Source organism: Emydura macquarii, unplaced genomic scaffold, assembly GCF_026122565.2.
Source record: "Emydura macquarii macquarii isolate MOO-44397 ecotype Brisbane River unplaced genomic scaffold, CSIRO-AGI_Emac_v2 contig_2994, whole genome shotgun sequence".
Classification (NCBI taxonomy): domain Eukaryota; kingdom Metazoa; phylum Chordata; order Testudines; family Chelidae; genus Emydura; species Emydura macquarii.
Window position 1 is genome coordinate 3,129,516 of NW_027133131.1, and position 26,125 is coordinate 3,155,640.

Here is a 26,125-nt window from a genome sequence, read left to right on the forward strand (position 1 = left end):
GGGAAACAACTCAGCAGCGCCAGTGCCCAGATTCTGCCTCCAGCTGGAACCGTCGGGAGTGAGAGGCACCGGCAGAGCTGGGGGGGGGGCAGGGCTCCCTGCTCCTCCCCGCCCCACATATCCGTCCTCCCTTGCAGCTGCCGGATCTGTGCGCGGAGGGGCCGGGGGACGAGATGCGGCCGGAGCACGGCAGTGCCGAGGTCCCGGAGGGCCATGGGGAGCAGCGGGACGGCGACCCCCAGAGCGGGGCAGCAGCACCGGGCCCCCCCGAGCCCCACAGCACGGAGCAGGCCCCAGACACCTGCCCCTCGGAAGGTGAGTCCAACTTGGGTTTCCCTCCTCCCGCGCCTGCCTGTCCCACAGGGCACCCGAGGTCTGGGGCCGTGGCCAGTTTCCCTCCCAGTCGCTAAGGTCCCCCTCCCCCACCGCTGCACCCCAGAGGCCGTGGGAGTGGGGGGGCACTGATTCATGCCTGGGCTCCGCGCTGGCAGGAGGAGGGATCGGGGCTAGGCTCTGGGGCTAGTGAGGGAAGACATTTGCCCCGGAGGCTCCAGAGGGTGGCAGAGCAGGGGGTCAGTGGGGACGGGGCGCTGGGCTCTGTCCTGATGGATGGACAGACCCGCGGACGGAGAATAACTGACCCTAGTGAAATCCTGCATTTGCCCCGAGTAGGGGAGCAATGGGACCTTCCCCCCCCAGTACCCTGGCCAGACCCACACCTTGGGCCCCTTGGTCCATTCAGCCCCGGCAGTGCCTGTCGTTTCGATGCTTTGGATGCCCCCCCGGCCACAGGCTGAGCTGAGACCCCCCCCCGTTTAATTTGTCACGCCTGCCCAGAGGCGGATGGAGTCAGCGCCCCCTAGAGGGGAAAGGCCCCGTGCCCCATTCCCTGCCCCGCTGAGCCAGCCCGCAGTGGGGCTGGCCCCACGGCTGCCTCACAGGCCCAGAAGCCCTGGGACCGGGCAGTGGCCATGGGCTGCCTCTGTGCCCACAGCCCGTCTTAATTGGCGATTAGCTGCTGTGTGGCTGGGGAACCAGGGGCCGGCTGGTCGCTAATTAGCTCCTTAATTGCTGGGCCCCTGTGTCCTGCTGGGGGGGGGGCGGGGCTGGTGATGGAGTTAACGAAGCGACCGGATTCCCCTGGATGCCTGGCCTGGTTCCCTGCCCAGGGACAGCCACCCTGAAGCTGGTAGCACTGACACAGGTTGGGCCAGCCCCCCCTCCCCCCCCAGCCCCGAGCACTCCCGGTGCCCCTCAATCCCGACCCGCAGACCCCCGCTAGCCAGTGATCTCACTGTCCTGTCCTGATGCTGAGCTGCGGCCTCGGGATGACGGGTGCAGACACCCTGGGGGCAGGGGCACATGGCTAGCATGGGGGGGGCCGGGAGGCTGCTGGGGGGGGGGGTCGCACAGAGAACCCCTGGGGTTTGTTCCTGAGGGCCTGGGGGGTTGGGGCCCGTGTCGGGGGGGAGGTTGGGACGCACCCAAGGCCGTGCCCGGGGTGACCCCGGAATGGCAGAGCCGGTGCCAGGCTCCGGGCGGTGACTCAGGGGCTGGCTCCGGCCCCAGGCTGCGGGGCGACGGGCAGCAGATGGCATCGTCGTGTGGGCAGATGGATGGCTCCCCCGCAGCGCCCCTGGGGGGGCTGTGATTAATATTGGGGGTGGGGGCGATTATTGCGCTTGTCAGCCCCCTGACATGGGCCTTAGCCCCCCCTTGCTCTGGGGCAAGGATCCCCCCAGGCTCAGCTCCCTCCCCCCATCACACTGGGGGGGGGGGAGGTTTGCCACCAGCTGTGACTCTGCACCCCCCCCCCGTTCCCTCCTGCGGCCTCCTCGCTGGGTGGGGGGCAGGAAGCTGGGGTTGCCCCCACCCACTCCCCTCCCTGCCGGGGCCTTGGCAGGGCTGGAGGGTGGGGGGGGGCACGATCTGGGTCCCGCCCGGTGCCCCGGGCTGCCCAGCGCCAGGGCGGACGCTTGCTGCAGGCCTGCGTCTCTGCAGTCTGGCTCTGCTGCAGCCTGGGCTGGGAAGAGCCCGAAGCCCCTGGGAGCGAGGGCTGGCGAGAGGGAGGGATGGAGGCAGGCAGACGGGGAGGGAGGGAGGGACCAGGCTCCTCCTCGCTCAGCCCCAGCCCTGTTATTCCAGCGCCGGAGCGTGCGAGGGCCAGGGCGGACAGCAGCCCTGGGCCCTGCGGCTTCCCCCAGCTCCCTGCCCCGATTCCCGCCGCCCGGTCTATGGCTGGCACCTCTGGGGCAGCGGGCGCCGGGGCCCAGCGCGGCCGGGGGGCGCCATGAAAGGGGGGCACCAGCCCGGCTGCTCCTGTCAACACCTGTTCCGCAAAGTGCTCGCCAAGTGCAGCTGCTGTGATGCCCGGGCGCGCGGTGAGTGAATGCCCCTGCCCTGGCCCCCCCCCCAGCGCAGGCTCTGCTCCCCCCCCCCCCGAGTCCCTGCCCCCTCCCCCCAGCCCTGCGGTGCTGTCCCGCTGCGGGCACCTCTCCGGTGCATCGCTCAGGGTTTGGGGCTGGGTCCGGGGGGGACGTGTGCTGTACCCGGACTGGTCCTGGACTCCAGGGTCTCTCCTGGGCAGTGTCGGAGTGGGGGGGTGCCCCCCACTCGGCACCGGGGCCCTGCTGTCTCCCCCCAGTCTGAGGCCCTATTGGCCTGGTGGGGGACGGACCCCCCAGCCTGGCACCTGCGACCATTGCTTGCCACCCACTGCCTGCACTGGGGGGGGGGGGGGCACTGGTGCCCCGAGGATGGGGGATCTCGGTTGGTCTGTCGTGCATCCCAGGCTCTTACCCCTGTGCCCCCATCCCTGGGGGGCAGCGCCCCCTCGCCCTGCCCCAGAGCGGGATTTGCCTGAGGCCCAGGGTGGGGTGAGGCCAGGGGCCTGTGTGTCCCTGCCCCATATCCCTGCCAGGAGCCCACACTGTGCTGCAGTTCCAAGAGTCGGCCAGTATGGGGCGTCCTGCCCCAGCCGCCCAGCCCCACAGCGCTGCCCATGATGGGTCTTGGCTGGGGGGGGTCCTGTGGCATCCTCTCTCCCTGAGCCCCCCATCCCCCAGGATGCTCTACTGGGGGGCAGCTTCTCTTCCCAGGGCTGAGGGTTGAGGTGCACCAGCAGAGCTGGGGGGGCTCCCATTGGCTCATCCCCTTTCCTTCGCTTCCTCGCTAGGGAAGGTCTGGGTTGGAGGCTCCTTGGGGGGGGGGTGTCCCCGTGGCCTCCACCCGAGCTCCTTTGCCCTGGGCTCTGTCCTGCCCCACGGAGGCCGCGCTTGGCTTTGCGCTGCCATCAGCTCGGTCGGTTGTTCCCCAGAGCCCCCCTCCTCCCCCCCCGGGGCTTCATTGGCTGACCCGGATGGATCGGGGGGGTCTTGGGTGGCCCCATGGCTGGGGCACCGGTGGGGGGGCAATTTTCTGTTCCATGATCCATCCTCTGGCACTTTCCTTCCAGGCACCAGAGATGTGTCTGATGGGGGGGGGGTCTGGGACACACCCCACCCAGCCCCCCAGCTGCGGGTTTGCATAAATAAAACGCCTGGGTCCCATTCCTGGCTCTGGGTCAAAAGTGGGGGTCGGGGGCTGGGAGCCGGGATTCCTGGGTCCCATCTTCAGCTCTGGGAGGAGAGTGAAGTCTAGTGGTTAGAGCAGCGGAGGGGGGGCACCAGGACTCCTGGGCTCTGGCTCCAGCTCTGGGAGGGGGTGTGTGGGTATAATGGGTTGGGGGGGGTTCAATATATTCCTCCCCCTCCCTGTGATCCATATGCTCTATCTTATCCTCACCTCCCAACTCCCCTGCCCCCCGGATGCACCCAGTGTGGCAGACTCCGCCCCCCCCCCCCCCCCCATCAGGCCCTATGGTCCCCTCAGAAGCCTGAAATTGACATTTTCTTTTGTTACTGGGAATTCTTTCCCCACCCCCCAGGCACAGCTGGTCTGTTATTGTAGGGTCTTCCTGAAGTTCTGGGACCGTACCCAGACAGGTACGTTATTGTGAGCATTGGCTGTCTCCGGTTTGTTATTGTAGGGTCTCCTCGGAGTGAGGCTTGTTATTGTCAGGTGGTTCGTGAGTGCTGGGCTGCGCATGCTACTTTGTTATTGTAGGGTCTCCCTGCGTTTGTCAGGTCACCCAGGCGATGGGCACGCTGGTGTCTTTTGTTGGGGGCTTGTCGGGGGGCACCAGGCTGTATACTCTGCTCTGTTATTGTAGGGTCTCTCACCAGGCGGCGTTGTTATTGTAGGGTTGCTCCCGCTGGCGCTGTTTGGAAGGAGTCTGACCCCTCCGTGGGGTGACAGGGGCTAGGCCAGCCAAGCAGCCCCGGGGGGTGATGTGGTCGATGGCAAGGGGGGGGGGCAACCCTGGGGCAGGACCTAGTGTACCAGCCACAGCCAGGGAAGACACAGTCCCCCCGACCCTGGCTGCCCCATTTGGCCTGGATTCTGGGGCCCCCCCATGTCGGCGCAAAGATCCCGGCTCCCCCGAGTGCAGGAGGAGCCAGTCGCACCAACGCGGCCCCCGGGGGGACGCCAGGAGGACAGGGCCCACCCCTGGGAACATCCCAGGCCACCGGAATCATCCAGCCTGCCCCCATGGTGGGGGACCCCGATCGCCCCCCTCCCCAAAGCCACGTCCCAGGGCTCCAGTCCCAGACACCCCCTGGCCTCCCAGGGGCGACTCCTGCACCCCGAAATGGAGCCATTTGTTCCCACAGACGATGCCAGCCCTGGCCAGCTCCCCCCCCCCCTTCCTGGGGCCTTGCTGGATGTCTCAGGTTCCCACCCTCGGCCCCCCCAGCCCCGAGGCTCGGCTCCCAGCGCCTAGGGAGGGCTCTATTCCGGAGGGATGAGCTCACAGGTGGGGGGGGCTGGGCTGGGCTATGCTGTGCCCCCCCCCCTCCGCCCTGGCCTGGCCAACCCGCAGTCAGCAGCCCTTCCTAGGTGCTGCCGTGATCTGCGTTCCCACGTGGCTGGGGGGGGCGGCCGGGGAAACCCGGGCCCAGCGGGGAAGGGGTCCTGGCTGCCCAGGGTGCCCGGCTGGCGGGTGAGGAGTGGGGGGGCCGGGACGGTGCCAATATAAGGCAAATGACAGTCCCGGCCTGCTCCAGCTGGGCCGTGCCCCTCACTCCCCACCCGCAGCCCCCCCCGTGGCCAGGTGAGTGGGGGTCCCAGGGGAACTGCACTCAGCTGGGGGGGGGGGCCTGGCTTCCCAGGGCTGGGGGAGGCTGGCAGGGTCCGTCCTGCTTCTGCAGCCGCTGCCGGGGCAGCTTGGCCGAGCTCCCACCCCCGGGACCCCCCCGGTTCCTCCACCCAGGGCAGCTGTGCTGCTGTGTCTGTGCCCCCCCCGGCTCCTCCCCCAGCTGATCTCCCTGTGCCCCCCCAGCTGACCCTCCCTGGTCCCTGATCTCTTGTGTCCCCCCCCTCCCCCCGGCTGATCTTACTGCTTCCTCCTCCCACCCCACATGGGGCTGCCCCCCCCCGTGCCCAGCGCCTGCCCCCCCCAGCACAGCCTGTTTATACAATAATAAAATCAACATTTTTTTCTCAGCCTCATTAAAATAAACAGAACCTAATGGGGAAAATGTTGGCAGCAGCCCAGGGGCTGGGGGGGGGCCGAGCCCAGCACTTAACCCCTGCCTGCTGCCTGAGCGCCCCTCCCCCAGAGACACCCCCCACCCCCACCTGCCTCCCGGAACCCCCCCTTCCCTCCAGCTGGAAGGGCAGCAGGGACCTGACTCCCCCTCCAGTATTTTCTTGTTGGGGGGGGGGGGAATCTTCCCGGATCTCCCCCCATAGGTCCCCACATTGTCTCCCTGCATCCATGGGTGCTGGAGCTGCTACCCCACAAGCACCTTCTCTTCTGAGCTCAGTGGTGTGCCCATCCCCCCCCTTGGTTGTAGAGTAGGGGGGGGGGAGCCTGAGAGCCAGGACTCCTGGGTTCTATCCCCAGCTCTGGGAGGGGAAGTGGGGCCTAGTGGTCAAAGTGAGGGGGAGGGGCTGGTTGTTGGGACTCCTGGGTTCTCCACGAGGGCTGTCCGGGGGGTCCAGTAGCAGGCGTCGCTCGGCCCACAGGCCTGTCACGGGGCTCAGTAAATTCAGCCGGGCCGCGTGCTGCCCACCCCGGGGCTGGGCTGGTGCCAGCTGCCAGGCGTGTGCGCACGGAACCCAGTGCCCAGTGCCAGCCCGGCCGAGAAACGGCCATGTTCCCAGCGCGCCCGGCTGCCTGGCTGCCGTCCCAGCCACGCTCCACCCCAGCCTCAGCCTCAGCGCGGCAGCCGCCCTGTCGCCCACGGCCGCCCAGGTCCCCCACCTCAGCCCGGGTGCGCAGCCCCGGTGCCCCGGATCCAGCCCTTACCATGGGCATCACCTGGCTCTGATCCAGCTCCAGGGCAGGGAGTGGGGTACGGGGCCTTTCCCCATTGGGGGGGCACTGGTTCCGGCCCCCTCCCGTTTGGTGCAGGCTGTTGCATGGTCTCAAAGCCGGGTCTTCCCCTCCCCCCCCCGGGTCCCCCCCATCTTTAGGAGCCTTTAAAAGAAAATGATAAAGAACAAAAATAAATTCACACCCCCCCCCCCCCCCCCCCCAGCCCAGCACAGATTGTGCCGAGTCTCAGCCGCCCGGATCCACCTCCCCGGGAACAGCTTGCGGAACATCCCGGCCGCTCCCCGGCGCTGCCAAGATTCCCTCTGTGCACGTCCTCCCTGGCACGGGGAGGGGGGGGGGGCTCCCTGGGTGGGAGCCGAGCCAGGGGCCACCCGGCGTCTGTGTTGTGGGACTCCGGTGCTGCGTGGAGACAAATTCAGGGGGCCACCCCCTGAGGCCCCGGGGGGTGAGTAGCGGAGGTTGTTGGGGGGCAGCGGGGAGCAGTCACCCCGGGGGCTGGCCAGCCGTCTGGGGCACCTCCAAGGGCTCGGGGCCACAGGGGGTTGCCCCGCTGCCCCCCCACATTCCCAGCCACAGGGATGCTCTGCCCCAGGCCTCCCTCCCCCGCTGGCTTGCCCATCAGCTCAGGATGGAGGTGCTGGTTCGGGCACCTGTCCTGAGCGAGGGCCCCCCCCCACATTCCCACAGCGCCGCCGTGCCCGGGCCCCTGCCGACGCAGCCGCGTGGGTGGGTCGGGGCCCCCGAGGCGGCGGCTTGACACGTCCTGGGCTCCTGACGCAGGCGAGGTTATTTCGGGAGAACGTGCGGTCTCGCTGCATGGGATTATCACCCAGCACACGCTGCCCGCCCCCCCGCGCCAGGCCCTCCCCTCCCTGTGCCCCGGCTGAGCCAGGTCTTGCTGCTGAGATGGCTCAGATCGGGCGGCGGTCGGGGTCAGCGCCCCTGGCACCCGGGTGGGGTAGCAGGGGAAGGATCTGACCCCGAGGAAGGGAAGGAGGACACATTTCTAGCTTTCCCCCTGGCGTTTCTGGCCTCTGGAACCCGCCCCCGTTTCCCGGCAGGGGACACCGCTGGGAACCCGGGACTCGGATGCCTGGGTTCTCTCCCTGGCTCCGTTGCTTTGGGGAGGTGCCTCATCCCTCCTAGGAAGTGGCGCTGGGACGAGGCTCCCCAGCTGGGTAAAGTGGGGTGAAAAAAGGGCTGGAGGCAGGTACTGATCCCGGGTACGTGTGTGTGGGGAGGGGGGGGGGGGTCAGCGACTGCCAGGTCTGAGAAGCGGCAGGGCCAGCTGGGCTACTTCCCTGCCCTGTACTCCCACCTGTGTGAATACCCGTTACCCCTTCCAGCCAGTGCTCGGGGCCTCTCCGTGGGGGGGGAGGAGCCGCTGCTGGAGCCGCGGATCTTTGGTACAACCCTGTGTACGGACAAAGTCTCTGTTTCCCTGGACGCAGCAGAAAGCAAACGGCAGGGAGGCCGGTACTTTGCTCCCACTGCGAAGTCCCTTCCCAGCCAGAACTGTGCCCAAAAGCTCTCGCTTTCTCCAGGCTGTTCTCCTGGTTCTTTTGGTGACTGTTTCTGTGGTTTTTTCTGCTGCTTCTCTTCACGCACTCATGGCTCCACCCAAACGATCCGCAGCCCTCGAGGTTTGCATTCGGGCCCCCAGTGAAAGCCCTGCCCCATACTCAGATTCTTGACTGGCCTGGGCTTTGGGTGGTGGCTCTTCTTGTGTTGGCTCTCTTGTGCCATAAAGAAGCTTCATTGCTCCGTCATGATGTGCTTTGACCCAAATGCACGCACAGATGCACACGCGCCACCATTCACGCACACACCACTGAACTCCCATGCCCACACCCGTGCTCACACGTGCCCCCGGGACCCGATTAGCCAAAAAGCTCACTCTGCCCCCTTTTAGGCCCCGATACCTGGGCCTGATTTTCCCAAGGACCCTCAGCATGGGAAGCCGAGCTCTTTGGAAGCCCTGGCCCCCCAGTTAGCAGGGTTTGTGGGGGAGGTCAGTGTGTCATGGATCCACAGGTCCAGTGCTCTTGCACAGCTCTGGGATAGTCCCTGGGGGGGTCCCTTCAGTGTGTCAACCCCCTTACAGTCACACTCACTGGGGTCAGCCCCTTGGCTTCACCGCCTCCTGGGACCAAACTTGGGAGCTTTCAGCACCCCCACCTCTCACCGTGAGCTCCCAGCAACGCATCCCCCTGGACTGGACCCCTGGGGAGACTTAGAGTCCAGAGGGAGCACGGCACCCCCAGTTTCCTTCACGTGGAGTGACTCAGCCAGGGTGTAAAAGCAGGAGGGTTTATTAGATGCCGGGAACGCAGTGTAGAAAGTCCTAAATTAACCCCGAGAATGGAAAGTTACAGCAAAGTCCAGCTGGGCTGGTCCAGAGCCTTCTGACCCCTCTGTAGTCCCCATCCACCAGCATCTCCTGCTTCCAGCAGCCCCCACCTGGCCCCTCCACAGTCCTTTGTTCTCCAGCTGGCTGAACCCCGCTGGTTTCCTGGGGAGAGGTGGGTGGATCTTCCCTGGTCGTTAGTCACCAGATGCCAGATGTCCGGGTAATTATCTTCTGGGACTCTCCAGGGGCTTGGACAACCAGACATCCGCCACACCTGGCTCACTACAGACAGTAAACAACCCCCCCCCCCGCCCCCCGCCTCGCTAACCATGCAGCTCAGAGGGGAAACTGAGGCATGCACACTAGTCATCTAAAACATTGTGAAAAATTCTCCCTCCGTCACCCCGGGGGCTTTGCTGGGGGTCTGCTGGGGGTCAGTGATGTCCCAGCACTCTCCCCCCTGCCGGCTCAGTGTGCCCCTTTGCTCTCCGCACCCCCCTCCCCGGAGCATCCTTGTTCCTCCAGTGCGTTGCCCCCCTGCCCGCCCCCCGTCCCCCTAACCCCTCGGCCCCTCGTCTCCCGCAGAATCCTACTCCGTGGCAGGCAATGAAAGCAGCATCTCAGCCTCGGTGGCCTCCATCCCGCCCCAGCCCTCCACCAGTTCGGGGCCCAGCTCGCCCGGCTCCCGGCGCTCCGTCAGCACCCTCAAGAAGTGGCTGACCAACCCGGTGCGCAAGCTGAGCACGGGCAGCCTGACCAAGGGCGAGCGGCCCGGCTGGAAGCTGGAGGGGCGGCCCCGGCGAGGGGGCGAAGGCAGGCGGCACGGCCGGCAAGAGGAGAGGAAAAGCATCGACCTGGGGCTGCTGGGCAAGGCCGACGAGCCCCTCCGGGAGCCCAAGGGCACGGTGAGGGCGCTGGGGGCAAGGCTGGGTTCCCCGGGGCTGGGCGGTGCCATGGGGGCTGGTGCTGCAGGGCCGCGGGTGCCCGGCCAGGGGCGAACGTTTCCAGGGAGGCGGGGGGCTGGCTCGCCCAGGGTCTAGGGTGCCCGGGCGTGGCAGGGCCAGGGCAGGTGATGTGTCAGGACACGCCCAGCGCCTGCACGATGCCCCTTTGCCCCTCGCCCGGCGGGCATCGAGGCGCCGTCCGGGAACACAGCCTCATGAATTCAATTTCCCCTGGAAAACAAGGGATCAGCCGTGGGGGGGGGGGCACCTGAGCCCCAGAGAGGAAGCAAGGGCTGGGGGGGGGCGGGGGGGCTGGTATGCAGCCCCTGACCCCGCCTTCCCCAGCCCCCTTTCCTCTCCACCTCCTGCTCCCCCCACGTTCTCCCTTGGGAGGGCATGGGGGATCATGGAGATCAGGGGCCCGGCAGGGGGCATAGCCCCTCCATCCCGCTTCCGGACAGAGCTGAGCCCTGGAGCCCCCCCCCAGGCAGGGATGTGGCGCTAGCCCCACTCTGACCCCACTCCCCCCTTTGGCGCGTTGCAGGAATCGGGCCTCTCGGGGGACGAGCGGCTGCCGGCCCTGGCTCTCCTGTCCCGCCTGCTGGAGGGGGGAGGCGCGGAGGTGGTACACGCACAGGTGAGGAGGGGGCATCGGGACGGGGGCATCCGGGGGCCTCGTGTGCCCCAGAGCAAGGGGCTGGTGTCGTGGGGGACCCCTCACACCATGCCCTCCCCACACGTTCTCCCTAAGCGCCTGGAACGGAGCAGGTGACAAGGCCCCGGGTGGGTGCCAGGCTGGGGGGAGCTTGTGCCGGCTTCTCTGCAGGGGGTGGGCTGGGTCACGCCAGGGGAGGGGTCCCCTGCGCCCAGCAGCAGGGACCATGGGGCCCCTGCCCAGGCTCCAGCTGGCCCACGGGTTTCCGGGTTCCCTACCCGGCGGGATCCCCCAGGGCTCTTTGCCCAGATGCCCAGGGGGGAGTAGGCAGGGCTGCGCTCTGCCCCTAGCTGTGTCTCTCTCCCCCCTGGCAGGGCCCCAGCCCCCCCGGTGACCCCCAAGTCCTGGCCCTCCCTGAAGAGCTCCCCGGGCACCCCCCAACAGAGACCACAAGCGAGGAAGAGCAGAAGAGTGCCTTAGAAAAGAGTATGTAAGTGGAGCCGCTGCGTCCGCGGGTCGGGGCGGCGGGAGGCAGGGGGCAGAGATGGGGGTGGGGAGCCAGGGGGCTGGGATGGAAGTTCCAGGGGACAGGGCCAAGGTTCCTGGGTGGGGGCACCAGGGACAGGGGCGGGACTCAGAGGGGGCAGGACTTGGGGGTCCCAGGTGCTTGGAGGGGAAGCTGGGGCCCAGCACAGCAGGGATTCGCTAAGGACGGATCCTGGGGCCAACCCTGCCCCCCAAGCTCTGGCTGTGGGGGGGGGGAGGGACCCTGCCTGGCCAGGAACGTCGGGATTGGGGGCGACCTGGGCCCCTCCCCAGCACCCTATGGACATCGCTCTGGGCGCGTGCAGGGAGGGTGCCAGGGCATCTCCCCACGGCAGGGGGCGAGGGCGGACGGGGGGGTTCTCACAAGCAGCTGTGCCCTCCTGCCCGCAGGTTCGTCCTCGCGGAGCTCATCGAGACAGAGAAGATGTACGTGGAGGACCTGGGCCAGATAGTGGAGGTGGGAACCCCCCCTAGGGCCCCCCCCTCTCCAGGCAGCCCCTCCCCACCCTAGGGTCTCCCCCCAGCCAGCTTCCCCTGCCCCAGAGCTCTGCCCCTGGGAACACGGCCCTTCCCTTGGCTCAGCGCCTCCCAGCAGGGGCCCCAGCACCCCCTGCCCCCCGGCAGCCCCAGTCCGCCCCGGAGACTCATGTCCCGCTTCCCCAGCCCCTCCCGCGCCTCGCCCTGCCCATTCAGCCCTTGGTGCCCGGCGTCACGGCGGGCAGCCCCCCGCTAACCCCCCACCCGTCCTGCCCCCCAGGGCTACATGGCCACCATGCGGGCCCGCGGCATCCCCGAGGAGATGCGGGGCAAGGACAAGATCATCTTCGGGAACATCCACCAGATCTACGACTGGCACAAGGAGTGAGTGCGGGGGGGGGCTCCCCCCAATGGGGCTGGGGGATGGGAGGCCCCCCAGCAGGCCCCGTGCCGGGGGCTGGTTCCCCTCCAGGAGGCGGGGATGGGGCACAGGCCCTCCAGTGGGTCACAGGGGCCCCCCAGGCTGTGTCGCCCTTGTGCTGCCCGGGCCGGGCTGGCTTCCCTCCCCTACGTGCCTGGGGAGACCCAGGGTGTCTCTGCAGCCCCCCCGCCCTTCCGCCCGTTGCCGGGGGCATCCCTGGGCTCGGGCAGAATCCAGGAGACATCTCTGGTCAGCCGGGTGCCAGGCGAGCCCCCCCCCCGTTTCCAGCCACCCAGGGCCCCTCCGTGGCCCCCAAGACATGGCGTCTTGCGATGCTCTCTTGCCATGCCACGTGCTGGGCCCCTGAAAGGCCCGGGTGCTGGAGGTGCTGGGGGGGGCAGAGGGTCAGGGGGGCTCCCCCATGGTTCTCAGCCTTCTCTGCGCCTCTCCCCCCCACAGTTACTTCCTCAAAGAGCTGGAGAAATGTCTGCACCAACCGGACCTGCTGGCACAACTCTTTATAAAGCATGTGAGTCTCTGGCGTCAGGGTATACCCCGCCCCACAGCCATAGGCCCCGCCCCCAGCCATAGGCCCCGCCCCAGGTCCCGCCCCGAGCCCCAGGTCCCGCCCCCAGCCGAGGGCCTGCCCCCAGCCCTGCCCCTCGGACCTGTCCCCCCCCCAGCATGCACAAGGGCCCTGCCCCACCACGCCCTGGCCCCTTCACACCATCAGGGCCCCGCCCCTGGTCTTTGCTGCCCCCCCCCCCAACATCCCCCCTCCTGCCCCACATCACTAGGGTGCCCGGCACCGCTCCGTGGGCGTAACCCCGGCTGCGGTGGGGGCTGCCGCAGGTCCCGGGAGAGTCACAGCTGCGGGTGCCAGCGGGCGGCCTGCGCTGGCGCGTGCCGGGTGCATGTGTCTGCGGCCGTGCCTGGGCACGTGCTGGCGTGTGCCGGGGGCCGTCGTCACCCGCCCCCCCCCCTTTGCCTTCCAGGAGCGCCGCTTGCACATGTACGTGGTGTACTGCCAGAACAAGCCCAAATCGGAGCACGTCGTCTCGGAGTACATCGACTCCTATTTCGAGGTGAGGGGACCCCGAGGCGCCCCAGCCGCGACTCCCCCTCCCCCACCCAGCTGGGACTCTGGCTCCCCCCTTCCAACCCCCCCCTTGCTGCCCTGGCCCCCCCTTTCATCTCCCCGCCAGGATCCCCTCTCACTCCATCTGACCCCCACCTCGGTTCCCCAGCCGCGACCCTGACTCCCCTCCCCCAGCCGCCACTCTGACACCCCCACTTACTGCCCCAGCCAGACCCTCAGTTCACCCCATCTGCGCCTCCCCTGCTGGCCTGCCTGGGCCCCCGGCCGGCTGCTCGCCCCCCAGCCGGAGGTAGGCAGAGCCGGGCCAGTGCAGGGGGAGCCAGCGGGTTGATTTGCTGCCTCCATGTCCCCAGGAGCTGAAGCAGGAGCTCGGCCACAGGCTACAGCTCAATGACCTGCTGATCAAGCCGGTGCAGAGGATCATGAAATACCAGCTGCTGCTCAAGGTGAGAGGGGTCTGCCGGAGATGCTCCGCCCCAGAGCCAGCCGCCCACACCGGGCTGCCCAGGGCTGGGGACGCTCCGCCCCAGAGCCAGCCGCCCCAGAGCTCCCCCCAGAGCCAGCCACCCACACCGGGCTGCCCAGGGCCGGGGACGCTCCCCCCAGAGCCAGCCGCCCACACCGGGCTGCCCAGGGCCGGGGACGCTCCCCCCAGAGCCAGCCGCCCACACCGGGCTGCCCAGGGCCGGGGACGCTCCCCCCCAGAGCCAGCCGCCCACACCGGGCTGCCCAGGGCCGGCGACGCTCCCCCCAGAGCCAGCCGCCCACACCGGGCTGCCCAGGGCCGGGGACGTTCCCCCCAGAGCCAGCCGCCCACACCGGGCTGCCCAGGGCTGGGGACGTTCCCCCCCAGAGCCAGCCGCCCACACCGGGCTGCCCAGGGCCGGGGACGCTCCCCCCCCAGAGCCAGCCGCCCACACCGGGCTGCCCAGGGCCGGGGACGCTCCCCCCCAGAGCCAGCCGCCCACACCGGGCTGCCCAGGGCCGGGGACGCTCCCCCCCAGAGCCAGCCGCCCACACCAGGATGCCCTGGGCCGGGGACGCTCCACCCCAGAGCCAGCTGCCCATGCTGGGCCGCCCAGGGCTTGAAGTGCTCCACCCCAGAGGAATGTGCATTTCGAGCTCTGACCAGAGGGCAAAGCCTGGCTGAGGATCTGAGCTTCCCGTGGGGTGGGGGGCTGGCTGAGTTCTCTGTGCTCCTGTGGGGGCTGATGGGAGCTGAGGGTCCTGAAAGACCCCCCCCCCCCCACCACGGTACTCCAGCGCAAACGCTGCAGGGCGTCAGTGTAGATGCTCCCTGTGCCGACAGGTGGGCGTCTGTGCTGCAGTCACTCCCCCTCCCCGAGAGGCGCTGGCTGGGCCCAGGGTGGGGGGTGCTGCTGTCAGCACCGGGGCTGGGCCGGTCACTCGTGGAGTGAGGGGGGGTGGATCCTTCACACCCCTCAGCACCGGGGCTAAACCCACCCGAGGTCACCCTAGTGTAGACGCCCCAGGTGCCCCACCTAGTGGCTGATGTGGGCAGCTGCAGCCAGAGTCCTGACAGCAGGTGGGAATTCCCCAACCCCCCCCCCCCCACTCTGCCTCCTCCCCCCACACCTCACGCTGACCCCCTCCCCCACTGTCCTCTCCCCCCATGTTCTGCCCCCCACCTTGCTCCTGACACCAGCAGGATTCCTGAAGCAAAAGGCTCAGGGGCTGAAAGTCGAGTCCGTGTCTGTGTGTAAATCTGCCCCCCCGGGTGTTTTTCTGTGTGTGTGTGTCAAGGGGTGTGTGTGTGTGTGTGTGTGCGGCGCACACGCATGCAGGGGTGTGTGTGTCTCTTTCTGGTTAGATTTCTGTGTGTGCGGGTCTGTGTGTGTGGGTCTTTCTCTCAGGGTAGATCTGTGTGTGTCTCTCCGGGTGTCTGGGTGTTGGTCTGTGTGTGGGTCTCTTGCTGTTTGTAGCTCTCTCTCTCTCCCTGGCTGTCCCTGTGTCTGGCTGTGTCCGTGCGGGTGTCTCTCAGGGGCTGGGTGGGCGAGCGGCTGTGATTCAACCCTGGACTTGTCGGACTTTGGATTCTTTTGGGATTTGGCTCCTGGGTCCCGAACTTGCTTCAGCCCCTGCTGGAATCCCCTGGTCGCCTGGGAGCGTCCCCACGGCGACCCCCATAGCGTCCCCACGGCAATCCCCATGACAACCCCCACGGCGCTGGGGCCATGTCACAGCGTATATAAACGTAGTGACCTCGTGGGATCGTGGAGGACAGAGACCCAGGGAGACACTGCAGAGACTCACCCCCCCCCCCAACAGCTCTGCGATGCTCCTCATCCCTGACCCACAACCCCCAGCCCGGGCTCACTGCCAGGGGGCACGAGCCATCTGCTTCTTCCTCCTGCCCCACCCGCGTTGTGAGCGATGCCCACTGCTCCGGGGTGAATGGGCCATTCCCGGCACCATTGGGGGGGATTGGGGGCCCCCGCTTCCCCATCGCACCCAGGGTCTGTATTCGAATCCCCTCCCTCCGCCATTTTTCTCTGGCTTCCCAGGATTTCCTGAAGTACTACAGCAAGGCCAGGAGGGACACGGAGCAGCTGGAGGTAGGGGCAGCGAGAGCCGGGGGCACCCGGCCCACAAGCCTCTGCCCGGACCAAGGGCTCCCTGGGCTGTGTGTGTGGGGGGGGTGTTTCTAGTGGGCCCCAGCGGCTGTTGTCGGGGGACTGGGCAGAGTTTCCATGGCAACAGGTTGAGATTGTCAGGGGGCAGCAGGCGGCATCTTCAAGGGAACTGAGGGGTACTGGGTGGCATTTCCATGGCAACCGGGGGACAACATCTCCGTGGGGACCTGGGGGGCAGAGCAGCATCTCCACAGGGACCAGGGGGTGGGGCAGCATCTCCATGGAGATATGGGGAGGTTGCTGGAGGGGGACTGTGCCCAGCTCTGGAGATATCCCTCCCCCCGCCCAAGCTCCGCTGGTGCCCCTCACTTCTGACCCACAACCCCAAGTGTCTGCACCTCCTGCCGTCTGGGGCAGGCGCGCCGCGGTCGGTGAATCTCGCTGGCTCGTGAGAGGCCCCGGCCGCCCCCGCCTGGCCCAGGGCCTCTCCCCACAGCTCCTCCCGCCCCCTTGTCTTGCAGAGAGCCGTGCAGGTGATGTGCTTCGTGCCCAAGCGCTGCAACGACATGATGAATGTGGGGCGGCTGCAGGGGTTCGAGGTAGGAGTTGGGGGTGGGGGGTGCCTCCATCGACCGTCTCCCCCCTCGCATAGGCCCTGTTCCCACTGCAGGGGGGGGAGGTGGCTCTGCCGTCACCTGGCCGTGCCCCCCAGTGGTACTGCGGGATGGGGGGGGAGGGATTAGGGGGGTCTGGGCTCCCTGAGGGGGCTGGAGGATCTTTGGACTCTGGAGGTGGAGGGGCTGCGGGGGGGAAGGGGGTCGGTGTCCCCTGTGGGGAGGGGTCGGAGCCGGGGGTCCATGGCTCTTTGCCCGGTGCTCCGGCAGGCCGAGCTCCCCCGGCTGCATTCTGCCCCCTCGCCACTTCGCCGAGCGGCCACTGGGGGTCGATGATCCGCCTTGGGGCTGGGAGCCGAGCCTTGAGGGGCGCCTGAGCCCCCCCCATGGGTCCCATGGGGCCGCGGCCATCCCCTGATTGGCCGCATGGAGCGGGTGTGATGGGGGCAGGGCAGCGGGGCCGGGTGGGGGGCTGGCAGGGTGCGGGGGGGAGGAGGGTACCAGGAAGATTTGGGGGGGCGGTGTTTTGCTTTTGGCCCCCACGTGGGGCTCGCTGGGGGCCGTGCGTGACCTGCCCCCCTCTGCCCCGCCAGGGCAAGCTGACAGCGCAGGGGAAGCTGCTGCAGCAAGACACTTTCTGGGTGACGGAGCAGGACGGCGGGTTCCTGCCCCGCTGCCGGGAGCGACGCGTCTTCCTCTTCGAGCAGCTCGTCATCCTCAGCGAGCCCCTGGAGCGGCGCAAGGCCTTCGCCCCGCCCGCCTACCTCTTCAAGAGCAGCATCAAGGTACCCCTGGAGCTCCGCCCCCATCCAGGGAGCCCCGCCCCTGGAAAGCCCCGCCCCCATCCAGGGAGCCCCGCCCTGGACAAGCCCCGCCCCCATCAAGGGAGCCCCGCCCCTGGCAGGCCCTGCCTCATCCCCCGCCTGGGGAAGCTCCACCCACCCAGGCAGGCCCCACCCTCCAGGCAAGTCCCGCCTCTCAGAGGAGCCCCCCCTCCCACCCCCTTTGGTGAGACCCAGGTGGTTGGAAGTTGGGGGCATCTCACGTGGCAGGACCCAGGACTTGCCCCCCTCCCCCCCAGCAAAGTGGGCAGAGTTTCACAGGCAGCGTTCACAGGCAGCGTCCAAAGTGAGGGGCTGGGACCTGGGTGCGCTGTGCCCCCCTGCAGCCTCCTGCCACGGCTCCGGCCTCATCTGGTGACCTGCCCCCCATCCTGGGAGTTTGTCATCCGTGGGGTAGGGGGGATGCACCATGGGGCCTGGGACCAGAGCCCCCGGCTGTGCCTTGGCCTGTCCGCTCCAGCACAGGTCCCCGGGGGTCTGCGGGGGGGTGGGATGAGGGGCCAGTGCCCCCCTCTGACGGGCTCCCTGCCGCAGGTCAGCTGCCTGGGGCTGGAGGAGGCGGTGGAGAACGACCCCTGCAAGTTCGCCCTGACCTCGCGGGAGGCCGACCGCAGCAGCGTCCGGTACGTGCTGCAGGCCGCGGCCCCCGAGATCGCCCAGGCCTGGGCGGCCGATGTCAGCCACATCCTGGAGACGCAGCGCAACTTCCTCAACGGTAGGTGCCCCCCCTTGCACTAGCACCCCCCTGGTTAGCTGGGACGTCCCTCAGGGCAGGACGTTCCCAGAATGCTCGGGGGTGGGAGGGGGGGCCGTGTGACACGCATGTGGGCATGTGTCACCCCGTGTGTCGCGTGACGCCCCCCCTTGGCTTCCCCTCCCCCCCCAGCGCTGCAGTCGCCCATCGAGTACCAGCGGCGGGAGAGCAAGTCCCACAGCCTGGGCTGGGCGGGCACCGCCCGGGCATCCCTGCCCAGCGGCCCCCTGCGGCCCCGCTCCTCCGCCTCCATGGACCAGAACCAAGGGCCCGGCCTGGGGGCCTGCAACGCCTCCCTGCCCGCGCTGTACCCGCCCGGCAGCCTCGCGCGCCCGGAGCGCCTGCCGCCCACTGAGGTACTGGGGGCACTGGGGTATGGGGCAGGGGCTGAGGTTGAGGACTGGGGCGGCCCAGCTGAGTTTTGGGGGGCAGGTCTCCCAGCAAAGAGCCCCGCACACGCCGTGGCCCTGGCTAGATATGTTTTTTCTCACTCCCCCCCCATGGCCTAAGTCGGCCTAGGGCGTTGCTGGGTGGGGTGGATGGGTCTGTTGTGCAGGTGCCTGGCTCCCCTGAGGGTCATGGCTGGGTGAGGGGGGGATGGGTCTGTTGTGGGGGTGCCTGGCTCCCCTGGGAGTCATGGCTGGGTGGGGGAGGATGGGTCCAATCCCTGTGGGGGTACACGTAGCACTCATTTTGTACAGCGCCTGGCACAGCGTCTCAGTCTCTGTTACCCACCCAGCCCAGGGAAAGCCCCTTCCCTGAACCGGAGCTGGGGGCGGGAACCAGGACTCCTGAGTCCACCTCTCCTGACGCTTCCCTTGCAGCCCACCCGCAGCCAGCGCTCCCCTGTGCCTGAGACAGCCTCCACAGCCCACATCTGCCTCGACTTCCCCGGGGACCCCCAGCCCGGCGAGCGCCCCCCTGGGGTGAGTGATGGGGGAACGGCTCCCCAAGGGCTTCCCAGCTTCCTGGGCTGGAGCTGGCAGGGGTGGGGAGAACGGGGCCGGGGGGAAGGGCTGGAGTGAGGGGGAGTATCGTCCCCCCCCCCGGGCCCTTCGGTGCCCCTCAATCCCCACCCGCAGCCCCCAGAGCCCCATAGCCGTGGGTCTGCAGTTGGCTCTTGTCAGGGCTAAGCCTTGGGGAGACTCGTTGCCCGGGTGGGGCCGGGTTGCCCCCTGGCGCGGAGGGGACAGTGCGTTCCCCAGCGTTGGGGTGGGCAGTGGGCTGGTGGGGGGCAGGGCCAGTCTGGCTGGGCTGGGGGGCAGCGCAGGGTGCTGATGCTGGCTGTGTCTGTCCCCCGCAGGCCGTGGGAGGGGCAGGCTGCCCACCCCCCGAGCCGGGCTCCACTGCCCCCTGCGCCCAGCTCGCCAAACTCGACGAGGACGAGCTGTGACCACCCCCCCGCCGCCACTGGAGACTTTGGAGGACGCTGCCCCCCCACACCCGAGCCTGGCGAGTGACCCACAGGGAATGGCTGGGTCCCCCTTCAGAGACTGGAGCGAAGCGGGGGCGACGTGGGGCCCTGCACCTCACGCCGGGCGGGGAACACGGACCTGACCTTGAGCGGCTTCCTCTGGGCCCAGGTCTGGCTCACCCCCTAGTTCCAAGGGCATCATGTGGGGGGCAGGGGGGACACCCCCTCCACCGCCCGGGGCCCTTCGGAGCAGCTCCGTATTCAGGGCAGGGAGCCGCCCCGGTGGGGCTGGGCAGTGGGGTGCTGGGGAGGGGGCGACGGGGGCTGGGTTGGGCTTTTGGATCCAGCCCATCCCAGACCCCAGCTGGGGCCCCCACTGCCCCCTTGGTTCCTGCTTTGGGTGGGGGGGGCTGTTCCCAGATCCCCCTCTTGCTCCCTGCGGACGTTTAGCAGCTCCAGACTGTCAGAGCCCTGCCCCCCCCCCCCCAGTCTCTGGCCCCAGAGGTTGCACCTGCCCCCCCCAACTCCCCACTGACCCTCGGGCCTGGCCCAGCTGCCCTTCTCCCCCTGCTGCTCCCCTCTCCCCATGGGATCAGCCCCACTTCTGGACAAGGGAATGCAATGCCCCCAGGGGCCTCACCCCCGCCCGGGCCCGCAGGCCCCTGTGTATGCATGTGTATGCGGGCTGCCGGCCCCGGGCCGGGGATTAGTATTTTGTTTAATAATAATAAAAGGTTTTGGTTTATCAAATGTGGGAAAAACCGGCTGAGCTCAACCCTCCCCCCCCGGCTGCCTCTAATGCCGACAGCGCCTCCGGCACCCCTCCAGGGCAGCCCCCAGCCCCCCTCCGGAGAGCGAGGCCCCTCTCCGGGGCGTGGGCTCTGCGGCCGTGGGCAGCGCCAAGCATCGAGGGCTCCCGGACACGGATTTGCTCAGGGCAATGCCGTGAGCCCAAAGTTGCCGGGGGGGGGGGGCGCTCTGATATTCTCCCTCCCCCCTCCCTGTGAGCCCCATTGCTGGCAGGTTGAGAACCGTGGTCAGAGCCCCATATGGGCCCAGCACCCCTTGCCCACGCTGCCCCCCCACCCCAGAGGTGGCCGCATTCCCCAGGTGCTGATCCTGACTTCAGCCGGGTCGAGGTCCCCCCCCCCCCCACCAACTCCCGCCTACCGGCTGGGTCCCTACAGAACAGACACCACCCGACGGGCTGGGGCAACGGCAGCCGTTTAATGGGTGTCAAGCGCTGTACACGAGCCTGGAGCGAGGCCGTCCGTCTGTCTGTCCATCAGGGGCACAGCCAGGCCCCCTGGAGCCGGGGCCCCCCCCCATGCTGGCCCGGCCCCTGAGCTCCCCGCCTCCCACGCTGGTGTCAGAAGCGCGCGTGACCTCGCTCGCCGTGTGAACCAGCTGTGATGGCGCAGTGACCGCGCAGGCGCAGGCACGGGAAGGGGCGTGTGACAGCTGCCCCCACCGGCTCACTCTGGGGTCCAGGCCTCAGGTTGCGCAGATCTGATGGGGAAGGAGTGTGTGTGTGTGTGCGGGGGGGCGGAGGGGTCTCTTCTCTTCAAGATGAAGTTTTCCAAGGGCCGCGTTTTCTGTCGGGAAACGCCGGACTCACGACGCTGTGCGGAGATTGCGCCGCGTTTTCAGTGGTGGGGGGGGCTGGCCCAGTAGCCCCGTCTCCCTTTGCCCTCGCTGGGCCACGGGCGTCCAGGCTGCCCAGGGAAAACCCGCCTAGAGTCACCATCCCGCCCAGCACTGCGGGCCCCCCGAGCAGGGCGACCTGGGCTACTTCGGAAGAGTCCTCGGGGTGAAACGTTCCCAGTTCGGATGGGGCGGCCGGATTTGGGATTTTCCCGCGCTCTAGGCCGTTCCCGTGGGATGGAAAATCCCCGGCTGGCCCCGCTCTGTGGCGTGGATCCGCCCTGCGTGTCTCCAGGCGGGTGAATGTGTGTGCGTAAGCGGGCGTGTGTGTGTGTGTGGGGGGGTGACCGGGCACGTGTGCCTCAGTTTCCCCACCCCTCCCTGGCAGCTCTCTGTCCGCCACCGCAGCTGCGCTGACCCTCCCCGCCGCCCCCTCACTCCTGCTTGACGGCGCCCAGCTGGGCCCCGCTGCCCTTGGGCCGCTTGCCCTGGTGGGTCTTGACGTGCTTGGCCAGGTGGTCGCTGCGCATGAAGCGCTTGCCGCAGCCCTGGCAGCCGAAGCGTTTCTCGCCCGTGTGAGTCCGCAGGTGCCGCTGCAGCTCGTCGGAGCGCGTGAAGCTCTTGCCGCAGTACAGCCAGGTGCAGACGAAGGGGCGCTCGCCCGCGTGCCACCGCAGGTGAGCCTTCAGGTGGGACGTCTTCCCGTAGACCTTCCCGCAGCCCGGCAGGTGGCACAGGTGCTGCTTCTTCTTGCCCGGCTCCTCGGCGCCCGCCTGGCAGTTGGGGCACCGGCAGCGCCGGCAGCGCCGGGCCGGGCCCAGCGGCCCCTTCGGGGAGCCGTGCAGCAGAGCTGTGAGCTGGGGCTGCGGCCCCAGCATCAGCGGCCGGCTCAACTGGAAGGCCGGCAGGTTGCTCGGGGTCGCCTGCTGCAGGCTCCACCAGGGGGCGTCTTCCGCCTGGCCCCCCGGGGCGGTGGCAGCCGGGGGGCCGGGGCCCAGGGGTCGGGGGGGTATGTTGCCAAAGCCGGGGAAGTCCTGAGCCTCTGGGAAGGCGTAGGAGGCTCCAGACAGGGGCTGAGGGGCCAGCAGCTTGCCGGGCGACAGCTCGAAGGAGTAGGTGTGCTCGGCCGGCGGCGTCAGGGGCAGCTCGTGGGAGCCCGGGGCCACGGGCCCGGGGTAATGCGCCTTGGGCAGCCCAAAGGCCACGGCGTGGGCGCCCAGCCCGGAGCCGGCCGGCACCTCGTTACTCCAGAACTGAAACATCCCGGCGGTGCCGCCCCCGGCCGGGGCGAAGTCTGCGACGGAGGGTCCCACGGCGGCTGCCAGGAAAGCCAAGGAGGGGTGGTGGGGAGCAGCTCACTGGGGGGAGGAGACGGGGGTCCTGTCCTGGGGCAGAGAGAGCCACAGTCAGGCTGGGCTGGGCACAGCTGCAAGAGCAACCCCCCCACTTCCCCCAGCCAGAGCCACCCCCCACCAGAGCATCGCTGGCCTGCTCCTGCCCACTGCATCACCTGCTTCCCCCCCCCAGCCTCTGCGTCACCTGCCCCCCCCACCAGAGTAACCCCCCCCCTTCCACCAGAGCATCACTCACTTGCCCCCCCCCCGGCCACTGGTCATCTATCTGCCTGTGTCACCACCTGGGGCACCCCCCTCCCCAGCTTCTGTCCACAGGGGATGCCCAGGGACCCACAGACCAGAACCCCCCAGACCGCCGGCTGCTCTGCTCTGTGACTGTCCCCGGCCCCCATTCTAGTGAGGATGTGTTTGGCCCCCGGGCAGCATGTCCCCCCCGCCTGGGCTGGCTCCTGCCTTCCCAGCTCCCTGCCTGGAGAGGCCCAGCGGGTGCAGTAGCTGGCCAGGCTGGCGGCGGGAGGCTGGACGCAGTCGGTTCCCGGGGTCGCCCGTGGGACACTGAGTGTGGCTCAGACAGGGCCGGGGGTCCAGCACATCCAGAGCCCCATAGACTTGCCTGAGCAGAGCCAAGCGCACTTTGGGTCGGGAGCTGGGGGTCTGGAGCACTCCCTGCCCTGGCAGCTGTGCCAGGTGCTGCATGTGCCCTCCCCAGGGTGGATCCGGCCTCTGGGGGGCTCCCCCCTCCCCAGCGGATCAGCCTCAGGGTGGGAACAAATGAGTCTGTGATACCTTCTCACAGCCCAGGTGGTGCCCAGCGTCCGGGCTCACAGCTTGGCACCGGGAACAGGGCTTAGCCCCAAACCCTGCACCCTAAGAGATGCCAACCGTCGGGTCGCCGGCAGCTCCTTGGGTGACTAGAAAGTGGAGGATTTTGCAAAGCCGCCATGCCCCAGCGCAGCATGCCTGCCCCCCAGCCCGGCCCCTCTGCATGGGGGTGGGTGCGACGCAGAGCCTGGCACGACTCAGCCCAGGATACCTCAGCCTCTGGGGCTACGTCCCACCCAGGAGCTGTTTTACCTTTGAGATCCTGGCACGTGTCCCTCGGGCGGAGGGTTTGAGAACTTCGCTCTGACGCAAGTCCCCGGGCCCTAGGAGGGCTCGCCCGCCAGTTCCCAGCCCGGGCTGAGCTCACTCCAGATTTCACCCCTGTAGCTGGAAGCGGAGCCTGGCCCGAGGGGGGGGCGGCTTCTCACTAGGTGGCCTCTGCAGCTTCCTGGCGAGAGGCCCCAGGTCTGGAGATCACAGGGACCCTCTCCCCGGTGCATCCCCCAGGGGGCAGAGGCAGCAGAGGGGCTCATGCCCAGGGATGGGGGGAGCCTAAAAAGCGTGTGACCCCCCCCACCCTAGCCAGAGGAAGCAGGACCCAGCGGCTCCGACCGGCTCCCTCGGACTTTGTCACAGGCAAGAGGATCTTCCCCGAGCCACGATGGGAACTTGGGGTCAGCGAACTGGGAATCCCAGCCCAGGGCTCCCGGGACAGCCGGTGACGGGATCTGCCCATGCCAATGGCCTCTGGTTGGCAGGCACCATCTGGGCGTGTGGAGCCAGGGTCACAGACCTGAGCGGGGGAACTCCAGCCGCTGAGGGGGGTCCTGGGTCTAGGGGCTCCAACATTTCTCTAGGCAGGCAGCTCTGATGAGTCCAGCGGGGCCTGGGCAGCCCAGTCACGGACCAGGACCAGGACCAGGACCGGGCGGCGGGAGCAGCCTGTCCCCGGAGCCCTCGGCAGGGTGTGTCTGGGGCTGGCTGTCTCCAGCTGTGGGAGATGCAGACTTTCCAGGGGAAGAAGCCAGAGGGGGCGCGGGTCTCCCGCTGGGGCAAAGCCCTCGAGGGTCGCTGGCCGGGCTCAGCCCCGAGCGGGATGGACCCAGAGGGCGGGCGTCGGACGACGGTCCCTGGCCCACGCCTCACACAAAGCGCGCGGGGAGGGTTTTCCACGGGACTCTCCTTTCTTCGCTCCCCCGCCCCGTCGAGTCCCACCTGCCTCCTTGCCAGGAGCGGTCGGGATCGGGAGCCCTTCACCCCACCCCACCCCACCCCAGCCCCCGGCACAGGCTCGGCTCCCCCGCCCCGAAGGCCGCGCTGCGCGCAGGATCCTGGCACGCCAAGGGCGCAGCTCCCCGCGTCCCAGCCAGGGCGCACGCTGGGTCCCCAGCCGCGCTCGGAGGAACTGGAGACGTCCGAAGTTCCCGGCCGGGCGGGCAGCCGGGAGGCGAAGGAGCTGCTGATTTCCCGGCCGGAAGGGAAGCCGCTTACCTGCCGCAGGGCCGGGCAGCCGATGTCCGTGCGCGGGGCGCGCAAGGTGCCCATGGACGGGGGTTCCGGGCCGCGCAGCGCAGCGCAGGCGTCTGGCTACCTCGCCAGCCGCGGCGCCTCCTTTCCCCGCTTCTCCCCCGGCCGCATCTTTTCTCTCGGCCTCCTGCGCGCAAACTTTCCCCCCCCCGCCGCCCTCCTCTTTTTGGGCTGCCCCCCTCAGCCAATCAGGAGTGCGGAGGGGACGCAGCCTTTGAAGGCCGGGCGAGAACCAATCATTAAAACAGACGGAGGGATTTCAAAGGGGTCCGGCTGGGCTGCCTTTAAACGCCGGGGCCCCCCCGCCGGGCCGCTCGTTATGGATGCGAAGGACTCATTGAGCTCGTGTGAAGGGCTCGTTTTGTCTCTTTAAAGGTACAGCGCCCGGGGGGGGGGGGGGGGGGGGGGGGTTGGGTTTTTGGGGGGGACACGAGCGTCTTGGATGCAGCAAATGGTTCCTCCTAGGTCCCTGACGTTTCAGCCCAGCAGCCGGGCCTGGCTCTGCGCCTGCCTCACCCCAGAGCTGGCTGCATCTAGGACGGGGAAGGGCGTTTGTGGGCCCAGGATGCCCCTCGGGGCAGTTCAAGGCCCGGGACGCCCGGTGCCCTTGCCCGGTTTGAGGAGGCCTCGGTGGTGGGACGGGCCATCCAAGTGTCATGGAGGGGGAAGGATGAGCCGGGCGCCCTGGGGGGTCTGTAGGAAGTGGTATGGTCCCACCCCCCCCCGTTGGGGGTCACATGCTCCCCCTGGGGTTGATCCATCCCATTTCCTGACCCATGCCGGTCGCTGTCTCTCCCACAATCCGGCTTTCCCACCTGGCTTCCGGATGAGACCCGGTGGTGAGAGGAAATCTCTTCCCACCCTTCCCCCTGCCACCGTTGGGGGCCCCTGCCCCACAGCCCTGCCCCACAGCCCTGTCTCTGAGCCTGCAGCTCTCCAGCCTCAGGCCCTGGCCCACCTCCCCCAGGGGCCGGGGCAATGACTGGGCAAACCCTGCCTCCCTCCCAGCAGTCTGCTCTCTGAGCGCCAGCGTCTCGCCCGCCCTCAATCCCACCCTCTCTGACCACCTCACTGTCTTGGGCGTATTTAGCCTCCCAACCCTCCCGTGGCTCTTATCCCCATTGCGCAACTGGGGAAACTGAGGCACATAGCGAGTCAGGCCCAGAGCCTGCAAGGTATCTAGGAGCCTAACTCCCAGTGAATGCCTCACGCCGGGAAGTCTGTGGCACAGCAAAGCATCACTGAGCCAGGCTCTAACCACCGGGCCATCCTGCCGCTCTCTGCCGAGCCCCTGCCGCTGTGACACCGAAGAGCTGCGCAAAGGGTTCCCAAGCCCAGGGCGTGGTGGCCTCTCTCTGCCGCTCCCAGCCCGGGCAGGGCAGCCGGGTTTCGTGGCCTTGTTATTTACTTTCCAAGGCCGGGCGTGTAAGGAGGGCTCTGGCCTGATCCTGCCCCCCCCCCCCCCCCCCCCCGCAGCTGGCACTTTCCTGCTTCGTGGCCATACAGACACGGGGTGGGGAGGGGCCCCCAGGAATCCTCGCAATGACTCAGGGGGGTTTGAGCTTGGAAACTGGGGCGCCCCCCCTGGATGAGGTGTCTCAGTTTGGCCGCCCAGTTGGCTCAGTTCCTGTCCAACTCCTTTGGCGACTTCCGGTAAGAAACCTAGGGGATTTGGAGGTGCTGGA

At 68.5% G+C, this 26,125-nt stretch overlaps 2 protein-coding genes across 3 annotated transcripts in view; one reads left to right on the forward strand and one right to left on the reverse strand.

Moving 5' to 3' along the window:
• The window catches only part of ARHGEF25 (Rho guanine nucleotide exchange factor 25), a 45,942-nt gene that overhangs the window by 1,752 nt on the left and 18,065 nt on the right, over positions 1–26,125 (forward strand). The window contains exons 2-19 of the mRNA XM_067529573.1: positions 138–315; positions 9,318–9,637; positions 10,221–10,313; positions 10,682–10,821; positions 11,268–11,334; positions 11,635–11,738; positions 12,235–12,304; positions 12,771–12,860; positions 13,228–13,320; positions 15,400–15,450; positions 15,990–16,067; positions 16,676–16,867; positions 17,459–17,639; positions 17,811–18,034; positions 18,503–18,604; positions 18,982–19,067; positions 19,921–20,037; positions 21,324–21,413. Coding sequence (XP_067385674.1) covers positions 138–315; positions 9,318–9,637; positions 10,221–10,313; positions 10,682–10,821; positions 11,268–11,334; positions 11,635–11,738; positions 12,235–12,304; positions 12,771–12,860; positions 13,228–13,320; positions 15,400–15,450; positions 15,990–16,067; positions 16,676–16,867; positions 17,459–17,639; positions 17,811–18,034; positions 18,503–18,604; positions 18,982–19,067; positions 19,921–20,037; positions 21,324–21,413 — 2,276 coding nt within the window. The remainder of the gene's footprint in view (positions 1–137; positions 316–9,317; positions 9,638–10,220; positions 10,314–10,681; positions 10,822–11,267; positions 11,335–11,634; positions 11,739–12,234; positions 12,305–12,770; positions 12,861–13,227; positions 13,321–15,399; positions 15,451–15,989; positions 16,068–16,675; positions 16,868–17,458; positions 17,640–17,810; positions 18,035–18,502; positions 18,605–18,981; positions 19,068–19,920; positions 20,038–21,323; positions 21,414–26,125) is intronic.
• On the reverse strand, positions 20,271–24,584 carry LOC137141015 (transcription factor Sp5-like). Of its 2 annotated transcripts, none has more exons than XM_067529812.1 (2): positions 24,405–24,584; positions 20,271–22,116 (listed from the first exon to the last, which is right to left on the reverse strand). In XM_067529812.1, exon 2 carries the CDS (start codon positions 21,996–21,998, stop codon positions 21,171–21,173), a length of 828 nt encoding a protein of 275 aa, XP_067385913.1. In that variant the 5' UTR covers positions 21,999–22,116; positions 24,405–24,584; the 3' UTR covers positions 20,271–21,170. The 2 variants fall into 2 exon arrangements, with proteins under 2 accessions (XP_067385913.1, XP_067385912.1); XM_067529811.1 differs by having other exon boundaries at positions 20,271–22,121.